Source organism: Sciurus vulgaris, assembly GCF_902686455.1.
Source record: "Sciurus vulgaris genome assembly, chromosome: 18".
NCBI classification, from domain to species: Eukaryota; Metazoa; Chordata; class Mammalia; order Rodentia; family Sciuridae; genus Sciurus; species Sciurus vulgaris.
Window position 1 is genome coordinate 30,275,303 of NC_136479.1, and position 14,502 is coordinate 30,289,804.

General features: G+C 41.8%; 1 protein-coding gene across 1 annotated transcript in view; it reads left to right on the forward strand.

The window, feature by feature from the left end:
- Positions 1-711: 711 nt before the first annotated feature.
- The window catches only part of CYTH3 (cytohesin 3), a 103,554-nt gene continuing 89,763 nt past the window's right edge, over positions 712-14,502 (forward strand). Inside the window, exon 1 of the mRNA XM_079120449.1 lies at positions 712-893. Coding sequence (XP_078976575.1) covers positions 860-893 — 34 coding nt within the window. The 5' untranslated portion in view covers positions 712-859. The remainder of the gene's footprint in view (positions 894-14,502) is intronic.

Genomic DNA, 14,502 nt, shown 5'->3' on the forward strand with positions numbered 1-14,502 from the left:
CATAGATTTGGAACGGGGTGGGGGAGGGGGGAGCTAAGCCTTCCGCCCAGCTCCTGGCTGTGCCCACGTGAAATTGAATTCAGAGCTCCTTCTGCATCATAAATCCAGGGCAGCTGGCAGTAATCCAGGGGAGACTGGCTCTAAACTCCAAGGGCATCTGACGCCAGTCTGGCCAACCCCTATTAAAGCCCTCGGAGGGCTGCACCCCAGGTGTGCTGGACTGGGATTCGGTTCCTACCTCATGACAACATACATTTATAAATCTTTGTTATTAACTTTGTTAATTTAAAGATGCACCCATCGTTAGAAAAAAGGAGGAGAGGTTCTATTATATTTCAAAAAGCAGAAAGGCTGTCATCAGTTCCATGACAGGTCCTAGGGCAGGAGGGGCAAGGTCTGACTTCTCAGTGCTTTCATTCGTAGATCTTTTCTTCCCCGAGTGCACGTGCGAGTTGTACACCCGGCCACCGGGTTTTGTGGAGTGGGACGTCCCCTCGTCTGGGACCCTACATTCTCCTCCAGGCTGCGGGAGGGCTGGGGTGAAGGGGTCTCGAGCCGCGCGCTGGGGGTCTGCGCCTGAGGGTCTCAGGTCTCAGCCATCCAGAAGCACCCGGGCCGGGCGTGTTCCCGCGGGCGGGGCCGCCACCTCGGACCCCGCCCACCGCGGCCGGGGGCGGGGCCTGAGTCACGTGACGGCGCGCCGAGCGGCGAGCCCCGCCCGGCCCGAGGAGGCCCGCCGGCGACCCGGGCCGCGCGCTGTGGAGCCTCCTGTCCACCCGCGCGCTCGCTCTGCGGCGCCCCCCGCCACGGCTCCTAGCCCGCCCGCCCCGGGCTCGCCGGCCGCGGGAGTGGCCTCAAGATGGACGAAGACGGCGGCGGCGAGGGCGGCGGCGGTGAGTGTCGGAGGTGTGGCCCGCCCGCCGGCGGCCTGGGGCCGGGGTCGCCTGAGGAGACGCGTCCCGGCAGCGTCGCTGCGGGCTGGCGACCGCGGAGGCCTGAGGCGCGCGGGGACCGGGCGAGGCGGGGGCTCGGGCCCGGGGAGGGGCGGGCCGCGGAGGGGTCGCCGCCCAGCGCTCGCGAGCGTCCGGGTGCCAGGCCGGTGGCCGCGGGCCGGGGTCTCCGCGGAGGAGAGGGGTTCGCCCTGTGGGGCGGGGACCTTGCAGGGCGACCTTCCCCGCATGTTGTCGCCAAGGGCGTCCACGCCCTCGGGAGCGGTGTCGGACGACCCCTGGCAGCAGCTTCTCCCAGGTGGTGGGAGCGGGCGAGCGGGTGGGAACCCGGGAGGGGAAAGTTGTTAATCGGGGTTCCTCCGGGGTCCGGGAGGGAGGGGACGAGGTTGGAAATCGGGACCGTCTTCCTGGCTGTGGATCAGAAGTGGGCTCTGGGAATCGCTCGAGCGGGAGGGGGCAGCGCCGGTCCAGGTCTGGGCACGCATCTTCTGAGACAGCAGAGGTTACGGAGGAAGCAGAAAAACGGGTCGGGGTCACGGAGGGTGGGCGCCAGGCGAGCCCGAGGTCAGGGCTGCAGGACGCCTTTCCCGAGGGGGTCGTGCGGGAGCCCGGCGCGGCCCTGCCTGTGCGTCCGACATTCAGTTTCCTCTTGCGGGAAGAGTCGTGTTTGCTGTAAATTATTCAGTGGAATACACATTCCTGTCGTGTCATGCCGTGAATCAGGTTTTAACACTGAGGAACGTGCCTCGCTGGATGGGGAGTGGGTCATTTGATTTGGGCAAGCAAAGGGTTCATGCCCCTATTTTCACAGGAACACCCCAAGTTGAGGCGCTCTGTCCTTTGGCGAACGATCTCCTTTTTGCTGACAGACCGAATCATCAGAACCCCATATAATAAGGGAGTGTTTAGAAAAATCTTAATTACAGGCTGCCGGAGCAGCTGCCTGTAAGAATCAGCAGTATTGAAGGCTTCAGGATAAAGTGGTTAATCAAGGTGCCTTCTAGAATTCAAGTGCTGCTCAGAAGGAGATCTTTTTGCTGAAAGAAGCGATGCGGCTGGGCTGGTGGGAAGTTGGCACCCGTCATGGCATTTGGCAAGTTCAGTTTTCATAGTTAAAGCCAGGGGTAGCACTGTGGCACCGAGTGGGTGTGTTGTTTATGAAGGAGAGTGCTGTGTAAAGAAGGAGCCCAGTTGCAAACCCTCCTACAGTCGAGCTGGCCGTTTGGAGACACTGGCTCCTAAGGAATGGATTCCCTCTGGATGCCCTGCTTTTTGCCCATCATCATTTGGCATAGCAGTTTTCCCCTTGTTACAAAATAACACAAACAACTATAATATTTAAACATTTGACCTTAGAGTCAAGGAGGCTGGTTGGCTTGGCGATTTTGTTTGGAAAGTGCTTCTGAGTCTGAGTAAAGAAATGTGAAAGACTTGAAGGTAAAAAGCAGGTATGAAGAAAAAAAAATGTGCCAGTGTGCTCCAGCTATTTATAGCTCTCCAGAACCATAACAAAGGATGATATTAGGTATCAAAAGGCTTAAAACTATCTTTGGGCTATTAATATCTTTTTTGGGAATGTATCACAGAGAAGCAACCTTGAAATTCTAAAATATATATGATGCATGACAGTGTGCATTACACTATAATTGTAAAACATTGGAAACAATAATGCTCAATGTAAGGTAAATTTGGGAAGTTTGTTAAAGGAAACATTTCCAACCATTAAATATAAGCAGTTTTACATCCTTGTCCAAACCATGTAAAAACAGGTAATATTATGTTTTTTTTTTATTTTTTTATTTTTTTTTTTTTTTTATTTTCCAGGTTTCTGGAAAAAGCATGCATTGCTTTCAAGTTTGAAAAAGAAACCCAGTTTATAAAAAGCATACACATGTTTTAAATGTACAGTATAATTTAATTCACCTCACTGGAACATTGAACAATGAACAGATATTTATTGATTGTCTACTAAAATGCCAGGCAATATACTAGGTGCTGCCAAACTTTTAACCTTTATTGATTTGATTTATCAAAATCTTTCTTCCTTGAATTGTGAAAGACATTTAAGAATATATTTGGCAGTCCTAGAATAAGTAATTTTGAATCAAGTGAAATCTTTCACAGTTTTGAAATATGAGTCATTTATAGTGCTTGTTGTATAAACTTGATGTACTTATATTTAACTGTTGATTTTTGGAGGTTTTGAAGTTAACATACCTTTTTTACAGTTCTGTACTGTTAGCTTCACTTAGATTTTTAAAAAATGTTTTGCTTTAAAATTCATGTTTTAAAAAATGAAGTTAATCCCTTTGACAGGGAACAATTTCAGTTGCCAGCTGATTGTAAAACATAACATTTTTTTGGTGTATTTTTAGAGTGTAGGAAAGAACTTTGAACTGTGTCTGGGGAGTCAGTTTCAGCTTGTTTAAATGAGGTAAATAATCTATTCACACAGTAGTTATGACAGAGGCGAAAGATTATTTAAAAGATCTTTTTTGTTAATATGTTAGTTGGGTAAAAAGACGTAAGAATTGATTCTTATTTGCTGCTTTTATAATTTAACTTTTTGTCCAGGATACAATTCTTGTTCTTTCAATGCAAGATAAGGAGAGGATGGTGGCATGAATGACTGGAAGGCAGTTACAAGGAGGAGCCAGTTGGGGGTACAAGATTACAAGAACACATTGTTCCTTATTATGTGTGCAGAGTGTAGTTAAGGTATTTTTAATTCTTTTGGCACTTGTTGCCTTTTGCTTTTTCTAGAAGAGTTCTTGGGATATGTCTCTACTTGGTAGGTGACTGGCTAGCTAGTTTGGCTCATTGCCGTCATCTGTCTGATTGCTGGTTCCTGAATGGACCATCCATGGCAGATGAGGTGAATTAACTTTAATTGGTTCCTCTTCCTGTTCCCCCTTACTCCCATCAGTATAGATGAGGATTGAGTGTGTGACACTCAGCCTCACTCATTAATATAAATATAAATTAAGACAAGATTGAGATTCTACCTTTCATCTGTCAGACAAGTGATAACCCCCAAGTTTGGAAGCAGAATGTTGGCAAGACCTTCATAGCATTTGCTGGTAGGAGTGTAAATTAGTCATGGCTCTCAAGGAGGATTAATATACCCTGTGTCCCACTGGCTTAAATCCATTTCTTGCCTTTTCCCCTGCAGAGGGACTCGCCCCCACACACAACATTTCCTTGGTCCTTGGTCCCCTGCCTTCCATCGGTTTGGCCTTTGGGAGCCGCTGTGGGAGATTGGATGGCAAGAGGAAGAGGGAAACCAGGTTGTTTTGTTTCTCTTCCCCTCCTACTGCCCCAGACAGTGTCTCTGCAGCTGCCTTGTCCTTTTGTCCCCAGCACCTGAGCTTTGGAAATACCTCTTCCTGTCTACCCTGCAACCAAGAGGTGGGAGTATCTTCTTGCTCTTGCTAATCTCCAGCAAGATTGACATATGTAACCAATTCCTTATATAAAATTCCCTCAGTTTCAGACCTTAAAGGGATGGCTGTTTCTCTGGGTAGTCCCCAATATATACTGGACCAGTATAAAATTTTTTACAGTATAAAATTACAAGTGTAGCTGGACTTGTGGTGTAGATCAGTGGGAGAGCTACCATTGGGTTCTATACTGGGTGGATTGCAAGTATAGAAGTCCTTTGACCCAGCAATGCCAGTTCTAGGAATTCAGCCTGCAGATATGTATGTGCACGTGTGAGATAACATAGGCACAAAATTATCTGTTGCTTTGTTTGTCCATCAGCAGAAAACTGATCAGATAAATAACATGCCTAGATGGTGAATGAAGTTGTGAAGTTGTAGAAAGGAATCAGGAAACTCTTTGTGAATTGATACAGAAAGATCTCCAAAATAAACATGAAAATTATCTGTAAGGTTAAACAAGGAACTAAGAACAATGGTTACCTGTTTGGAGAGGTGATGGGGAAGAAGGGTGGAGAGAAAATTTTTCAGTATATGCCTTTTTATTTCTTGACATTACAAAAGGTTTGTCTATCTTCACTAAGTGGTCAATAAGGTAGATGAATTTCCTGTTCATGGAACTTATGTTTATGTGGGAACATGCGCAAAAAAACTATGCAAGTATATAAAATAATTGCAAATTATACTAAATGTGTTCAAGGAAATCAAAAGGTTGAGGGCAAGGGGTTGGGTAGAGTTGGGGCATGGGGTGGTCAAGGTGTTGGGACAGCCTCTTTGAGGAAATCTCCTTTGGGGCAGCTTGTAGGGATAGTGGCCCAGCAGAAGGAAAGGCACTGAGCTGGCTAGAGCTGAGTGTGTGGCTTAAATAGAGTGACGGGGGAGATATTGGCTGTTTGGCAGGTAAAGAGTGCAGACTTTATTCTAAGTGAATGAAATCACTGAAGGATTTTAAACAGGGGCATGACATTGGATTTACGTTTCAGTAATTTTAGCTAATATTTACTTAATGCTCTCTGTCAGGTTCTTTCCTGTGTGCTTTACATATCTTAATTTATTTACTTTCCAACTATTACCATCATTTACAGATAGGAAAATGGAGGCACAGGGAAGCTAAGTGAATTTCTCAGAAAGTGGTGGAGCTACAATTCAAACTCCATCCTGTTTTTATTTATTTGTGGTGGGAATAAACAAATAAATTCCTGCACAAACCGAAGACTTTGTGCAAACTACACAAACCATCTACCACTAATGGTACTACATCTCCAGCCCCCACCCAACCTTTTTTTTCTTTTTCTTTTTTTGCGGTGCTGGGGATTGAACCCAGGGCCTTATGCTTGCAAGGCAAGCACTCTATCAACAGAGCTATCTACCCAGCCCCCCACCCAACCTTTTTAAAAAGGATATTCTAGACTCCTGGATTGGAGGAGGAAGAGGTAGGACTTGGGACACCAATGAGGAAGCAGTTGCATTGAATCAGGCGAAAGTTACAGAGGGCCTGTGCGTTAGGACAGTAGTGGTGAAAGTAGAGGGAGGGACACGAAAAAACAAGTCTGTAAAAACATACCAGGCTGGGCGGGTTGGCACACACCTGTAACCCCAGCAACTCAGGAGGCTGAGGCAGGAGAATTGAAAGTTAAACACCAGCCTCAGCAACTTAGTGAGGCCCTAAACAACTTAGTGAGACCCTTTCTCGAAATGAAAAATAAAAAGGGCCGGCATGTGACTCAGTGGTTAAGTACCCCTGGGTTCAATTCCCTGTACCAAAAACAAAACAAAAAGTCCCCAAAAAGCAAACCCAAACTGCTCCCCAAAGCTAAAAATAAGAGACAAACACTAATGGTCCTATTACTCAGAATTAGTATAATAATAACTATTAGTTACATGTCATTGGTTTAAATCTTCCTGGTTTTTTTTCTTTTAATAAAATAAAGCACTACAGATAAGATCTTCCATCTTAGTATATGGCAGTGTCCTCCTTTCAGTTGCTCAGGTCAAAATTTTGGTGCTGTCTTTCACCTCTTGTGCCTTAACCTTCTAACGGTTCTCCCTGCTGTCATCCTCATTATCCTGCAAGCCAGAGTACGGTGACGCTTTTCTCAGTCTGCCCCATCCTCATCTTGTTTGGACTCCTATCCTCCCCTTGAGCTGTGACTGACTGGCTCCAAACCAGGGGGCTGCAAGCTCTTTCTGTAAAAGTACCAGGTAGTAAATATTTTAAGCATGTGGGCCATGTATGGTCTCTCACAAATCTTTTTTTTTTGTTGTTGTTGTTGTTGTTGTTAAAAAAATTCTTTAAAAATATTTTTAAAAACATTCTTACCTTAGGGCTGTCCTTCCTTCTGCCCTTTCTCCTTCCTCCCACCCCTTCTCCCCTGCTGTCTTGGCATTTCCCATCCCACTTCTCCCCCTTCCACTCCAGTCACTTTCGCTGGTCTCCTTGTCGCTGTGTGCATTTCCCAGGTGCACCCCTGTCATGATGCCCTTGCACTTGTGGCCCCTGCAGCATTTTCCCCTTACTTTGCTGCATGTGGCACTTCCCTGCTTAGTTGGGTTTCTGCTCAAGTTGTCTCCTCAGCACAGAGGTCTTCCTCACCAGGCTGTCTTTTCTTTCTTTCTTTTTTTTTTTTTATTTTTTTTTATTTGTTCTAATTACTTATACATGACAGAATGCACCTCTCAGCCAGGCGTTCAGTGTCACTCTTTCCCCTTTCCCAGCTCTATTTTCCTTCTTAGCACTTATCACCACTTGCTATTAGTTTTTTATTTTTTTATTTTTTTGTCTCTTCTCCTCCTCAGATGAAAGTTCTATGGAAGCAAGAATGTTGTCTGTTTTTATTTACTGCTGAATCTCTAAGACCTAAAACACTGCTTGTTGTAATGTAAGGTCTTCAGTTAATATTTTTAATAAATACTGAATGAAGTTGAAGTCACACTGTGTAGCAACCCCCAGTCTTGTTCTTTTCTTTCCTTTTGTATTTCCTAGTGGCAGCCATTATGGATTTGCTGTGAGGCTCTCTGGTGTATTTTTCATACTTTTAAAGAGATGTGTGTATGTATCCATAAACAATATATAGGTCTCTTTTTGGCTTGTTTAAAATTATAAAACTGGTATACTCTATATAATATTTTGCAGATTGCATGTGAGATTATCTATGTAATGATGTATAGACCTTATTTCTTTCTTTTAACTTTTTTGTACTGGGGATTGAACCCAGGGGCGCTTTATCACTGAGCTGCATCCCCAGTCCTATTTTTTTTTTTTTTTTTTTAAGATATGCTCTAGATAGGTTGCTTAAAGTCTCACTAGGTTGCCCAGGCTGGCCTTGAATTTGTGATCCTCCTTCCTCAGCCTCCCAGGTTGCTGGGATTATAGGTGTGTGCCACTGCATACTGTCAAGGACTAGTTCTTAATATAATTTAAATTTGGGGCCAGGAATTACAGGTGTGCATCACTCCGCAGGCTTATGTTTTAATTTTATATTGATGTTGTTATAAACAATTCTGAGATGAGCTTTGCAGGCTTGTCTCCTTTTACAAATGTGTGAGAGTTTAGAGTGTATTGCCAGAATTGCAATCATGGGTTTTAGACTTGCTTTCAGTTTTCCTAGATTCTGACAGATTGCTTTCTCATTAGGAGCTGGTGAGTAGTGTTCTTATTTCCCAGCATTCTCAGCATTCTAATCAACACTTGGTGTTTGTCAGACTGTTAAAGGTTTGCTGCTCTCAAGAGTAAGAAACGATGTGTTGCTTTAATTTGTATTGCTTTACTAGTGATGAGACATTTTGGACAATCAAATGGATGTGGACAACTTGGGGGAGGTTCGAGGTGCAGGAACTGCAGGAGTCAAAGATGACTTTGGGTTTCTGGCTTGTGTGACTAGGTAGGTGGTGGTGCTACTCAGTGAGAAGGAGAAAAACATTTTGAGGGTTCATTTTTTTAAAAATCAAAAACATCTTGGCCTCTACTTTTTTTCAAAACTTTAATGCAATATTCTTTAAAACAAAAAAAAAAAATTTCTTTTTAGTTGTTGATGGACACAGTATCTTCATTTTGTTTCCTTTTTTGTGTGTGGTGCTGAGGATTGAACCCAGTACCTCACATATGCTAGGCAAGTGCTCTACCACTGAGCTACAGCCCCAGCCCCTGGTCTCCACTTTAGAAGGATATTTTCAATGCATACCATTGTAGGTTATCAAATTAAGTTCTTCAGTAATTCGGGGGATCATTTCATTGCTTCCTGGCTCCCATTGCTTTGGTGGAGAAATCAGCCATGTCAGTCTTATTGTTGCACTTTTGAAGTTATTGTTCCTTCCCAACTCTCCTATGCTGCTTGAAAGATTGTCTCTTTGCCTTTGGTTTTCAGCTGTTACTGTGATGTGTTTTTGCTTGAATCTATCCTGCTTGGAATTAGTACTTGTTCTCTTTGGTGGGCTGTGACAGGTTCAATCGTCAGTTTGGTTTGGAGAATGTTTGATCGGTAGTTCTTCACTTACTCTTCTGCATTCCCTCTCCTCCTGGGGACTCTAACTACATGTCTAACATGTTCTCTAGATCATGTCATACGTGTACGTTTTTCATGCTCATTGTCCTTTTGTTTCCTTGTGCTTCTCTTTGTATTTTCTTCAGAACTGTATTCCACTGCATCAGTTTTTTCTTCAGCTCTAATTACTGTTAAATCCTCCTATTGAGTTCTTAATTTCAGTTACTGTCTTTTTCAATTTTCTTTATTCTCTTGCTAGATTTCAGTTTTCTGCTGAAATTTTCATTGTGTCAACTGATTTCATTATTATACTAGTAGTAGTATAAAGTTTGTGTATGATAACTTCAATATTTAGATGCCCTGAGAGCATGTTCTGTTGTCTATTTTACCTTTGATTTTTAGTCACATGATATAAATGGATATAAATTGACATTCTGGCTATCTTCCTTAGTAGAGGCCCTGGCAAGGGAGGGAATATCATCTTAAAAGGGTGAGGATGGGTCAACTTCTAGTTTGCCCTTCTCTTAGGTTAGAGCCTCCTTCTGTGGGCCCAAAGGACAGCCTGGGTGTTTAGCAAGTCCTCTGAACTTGGCATCCCCTAAACTCTTAACTTTTGTTCTTCCCTTAAAGCTGATGGTGTTTCTGGGGACATTCTCAGTCACTTTTCTGTTTAGTGTTTTGGCCCCTCAGCTGCTGTTGATTTGGCAAGTACCTCAAGGAGAAGAGTGGCTCCCATGATTGGGCTGGCCTCTCTGCATTTCCTTTCTCTGGGATGCTGGCTCCTCAGTCCTCAGTGCGTGGATAGTTCGCTTATGCCTTCAAACAGTTGTTTCTTATTATTTGTTTAGCTTTTCTAGTTGTTCTTGGCAGAAGGATCGGTCTGTAGAACTCAGGGTTCCACAGGATTGTAATGAATTCAACTTTTACAGGAAGCAGAATCTCAGGAGTTTAATTTTAGTATTTAAATTTGACTTGTCTGCTGAACACAGTGGTGCACACCTATAATCCCAGCTACTTGGGGGGCTGAGACAGGAGGATCAAAATTATAAGACTAGCCTGGGCAATTTAGCAAGACTGTCTCAGGGGAAAGAAAACCAAAAAGGTTTGTGGGGGGAATGTAACTCTGGCAGCGTGCGTATCTAGGATGGTCCTGGGTTCAATCCCTGGTACCCGCAACCCAACAAAGTTCGTATCCAAGTGGAGATAGCTGATAGATGGTTGTGTAGGTCTGCTGCTTTAATGGAAGTTTGACCTGTGATGAGGATGGAGGGGACTCCAGAACCCAGGGAGGAAAAGGTGTGTTTGAAAAGGTGTGTTTGATATGGAAACATTTCTCAAGTGAATCATTTTGTTAAAGGACCATGATAATTTGTATGAAGTATGTAAGAGTAATAATGTTGTTTCATGCTCACACTTTCAGTATAAGTAACTTTAAGAGAAGGTAGATTTTAAGAAATTATTGGCAGGTCCTTTAGGAAGCAGTTTTGTCAGTAATATAGGACTACTGAAACTCAGTGAAATGAAATTTAAAAATAGTTTTTTATCAAAGTACCCTTAAAGCTGCTTAAGATGTGTTAAATATTTTGAACTCATGGGGAAATAATAAATCATTTTAATGAGAGTAGTGAATTCATCTCTCTCCATTCTGACTTTTTGACATAAATCAATTTATAAACTTTGTAGTTAATGTCAGTTTCCCAAATGACATGATAGAGTAGACTTGACATCCTGAAGTGTTTTATAATTTGGATGGAGACAATTCAGTAAGCATTTATTTCAGATAAATATCTTTCAATATTATGTAAATATTAGAAGAGACTCACCTGAGTCAGTTCAGTTGGCTAAGAAGATTTTGTAATTTACTTTCACAGAGTAAATTTACTTTTCACTGACTTAGTTTTCAGTAAGTCTCCAGGAGCACTGTTCAAATAGGAAAAAATGAAGTTCTTAAATTCTTAGTAGGGTTATTGTTAGTTACTGGACTAATTTTTTTGGTAAAACCAAGCATTTTGATGATGATTGAAAAGTATTTCCCAATGTTTAGGTAATTAGTGATTTCCCCCCTCCTCCCTAGTTTTCATCCAGATGTTTGGCAATGTGTGGACACAGCCTTACTGCGATTTTCTAATTCACTTTCATGGGAACACATAATATTCCCGTTTATTTTGGACAGCAGCATTTCCTTTTTCTGTGGACAGACACATATGAAACACATGCTCTTCAAGTGGAGCTGGAGGTCCTCTGAGAATTCTCTGAAGGAGGAAATGGGTTGACCTATTTCGTTGCTATGAAGTAAAAACAATCTTGTTTTCATTTTTTTAGTGAACATCTGGGTTACATTTATTATTTCACATTTTGGAGTTCTTTAAAAACCACAGTTTGATAATAGGGAGGGTTCATTAAAGCAGTAACTAGTTATTTCTATACTTGATATAAGTTTGAGGGTGATCAATATAATTTTTTAAAATATTTTTTCCTTTTTATAAAATGAAACTTAAATAACAGCCCTTGATATGAAATCATAAACTGGGATCAAGATATTTGGAGGCAAAGGAAGGATTGATCAACCTGTTTATTTCCCACTGCCATGGTTTGTGGTCATTGTTACTGCTGTATTTTATCCTATATAGCAGACACTAATGGTCCCTTATTGCAAATCCATCCTGTTTTCTTCCTCGCTTATAGAACCTTGAGTTGGACGGATATCTATCCATAGGAAAGGGACCTTTTATTACCATGTAGGGTATAAGCATTCTGGGTAGTCCCTCTTTCCTTACTGATTAGAGGAGGGGCAGGTGTGTAACCCAGCTCTTGCCAGTGTGAAATACCATTTGCAGGGAGGTTTCTTGGAAAAATTTCTTCCTCCTTCAATAAATACACAAAGAAGAGACAGTTCCTTTTCTTATATTAGACTGTGTTGGGCCTGGATGGGTTGCCAGCTTACATTCATGATATCCCTCAGTCCTTGGAATTCTAAGCCCATACACTTAAGGTTGATCAGTTGGGTTCTTGATGTTGTTGCTGAAGTTAACTCACCCAGGAGTCTCCCTGTCTCCACATTTCCTGAATGTGGGGCAGTAAATACCCTTGTTTACTGGAGCAGAAATGTACTGTACCTTGGGGCCAAAGACATCTGTGCCAATGCTGGCTGTAGTAGCTGCAGTTTTCATTCTCTCAGCCACTCAGTAAGGCTCTCATCACCATCAAGTGCAGAGAGAAACATCTTTTCTATAAATATTCATTATCATTTTAAGAATTGAGCTAGGTTCTATTTTTGAGATGAACACTTTTTCCCACTGCATAAAATATATAAATGAAATAATTTTCATACACTTAAATTATATACTTTATTTGGAAAGCTTTTATGACTACATTTATTTTTAACAAATATTTTAGAAAAATGCAATGATCATAAGAGGCAGACATTGGCTATTTGATATTCTATTAGAAGACAGCACTTCCGTGTAGTTCTTAGCAGAGAGGAAATAAAAGAAAATGCTCAAGAATGCCCTTTTCCAAGTCTTACTAATTAGATTAAATTTTTTTTTTTTTTTTTTTTTTTTTTGGAGTAGAAAAAGGATCAGACAAATGAATTCATTTTTGTTTGTGTTAGAGTATGGGAAAATTTGAGGATTTTAGTGTCTCTCAAATGTTTGGCCTGTTCACATGATGAGGCTGTATTTCCCAAGTGTGGGGGGACGAGTGATTGCAGACTTTGATTCAGTGGATGACTGCATTTCTGAGAGTATGAAACATCTTGAGGATAAAATGATGCCTTTCATTGCCTTATATAAAGAGAATCTTCATACCAGGCAAATAGTCTTCCAAAATGTTGCATTTTCTCTGGAAACACAGGTTATTGATGGATTTCCAAAGTAACATGCTTCTAAAACTTAGCTTTTTCAATTAAAATTAAAATAGTGGCTAAGCTGTATTCTAGACAAATGGTTACTAAAATGTTTCTGTTTTCAAAAAAGAAAGTCAAGTGCCTTCTTTGCTTCCTGTGGTCAGACTGGTCTTCATATACTTTCTCTTTTGCTCTCAAACCTTATTCCAAGGCTTTTGCACCTGATGGCAACAGACAGAAGAGCAGATTCTGGAATGTGTGCTGTATGTCCTGCCCTCATTTGGCTCTCCTGGTAGTTGTTCTGTCTCATAAGTGCCCAGTAATTTGGCTAGACATGCAGAACATGATGAATTTTTTTTTTTTTTTTTTTTAAATCTGGAAAGAACAGAAACTGAGATATTTCCCCTGGGTTTTGCTGCTTTTAGTGCTTGGACATTTGGTTTTAGTATTTGTGTCTGTTATTTTCATATTGCCTCCACTACTCACCCCCTTTCCCCTCAGAGTAGAGGAGTTTGGAGCCTTCTCTTTGTTTCCCTGTCAAGTATTATGATCCTGGTGAAGAGCAGACTGTCTCACATCTAAAGACAAAGACTGTCTATTTCAAGAGTGTTTTCACTAGTTCCTCACTAAGACTTATTTAATCATTTTCTATTTGCCTATAAAGGTTTGAGGTAGATTTAAAAAAGAGAGAGAGAGAGAATTTCATTCTTCAGAGAGAAATCTATTCCAGTTCTTCCATCCATCTTGAGGTTTGGTGTAGGCCTGCCGTGGGATTTCAAATTTGGGACTGTGTCCTTGTGTCTGCTGCCTTAACCCATGGTTAGCCAACTCCATTTGGAGAGAACAACTCATAATAGAAGTCCTAAATCTCTGGAGCTTTGTTTGAGTGGTTTTATCTTGGTTTCAGCACTCAAGAAACAGTTGGATTGGTGACTAGAAATTTCAGGTACAAATTTTAAAGGTGTGCTGTTTCCTTAATTAAAGAGTCGTAAAGTTCTTAGCATTCAGGGTCATTCCAACTCTCACTGGTTAAAAGGGATTAAGGCTGGTCTTGGGTGGTGATACTAACCTGAACATCTTGCCCACGTGTTAGAGAGGGGAGTCTTTTAGTGTAAATTCTTAAGTTTATGAGACTTGATATTGAAGCTCTTTTTTCCTAATGTTCCTAACATGGCCCTCCCTCCCTCATTCCAGAGATGGTTCTGTCCATTGATTAGAGACTGAAACCATAGGACAGTTGCATTCTTGTGGCAGGCAGCCCTTCCTGTCTTGTTGGCATGAACCGTGCTGGAGATGACCATGCAACTGTTTCTTCCTAAGTAACTTTAGTCTTCTGGAGTTAGAGAGGTCCCTTTTTCCTTCTTGGTCTCTCTGATTTTAAGAATTTCTGCTTGTTTGCTCTATTAGGTCAGCCCTTGAGGATATTTAGATGATTCTTCTAGTTGGAGACGGAAAATAGTCAACTGTAATGGAGAATTTGTGTCTGCACTTTCTACATGCTTACATAAATTTGTTTAAATATTTGAACCCAATTGTTATACTTGGTATTGACAAATTTTTAGGTAAATATATATATATATATATATATATATATATATATATCTCTGTCATTTCTAGCTATGTGACTTTGTGTTAGTTATTCACCCTTGTTAAGCTTCAGTTTTCTTATGTGTGAAATGGACATTTAAAAATCCAAGTGAGGTGCTGGGAGAATTGGAAATCCATATGCAACAGAATGAAACTAAACCCATATCTCTCACCCTGCACAAAACTCAACTCAAAAT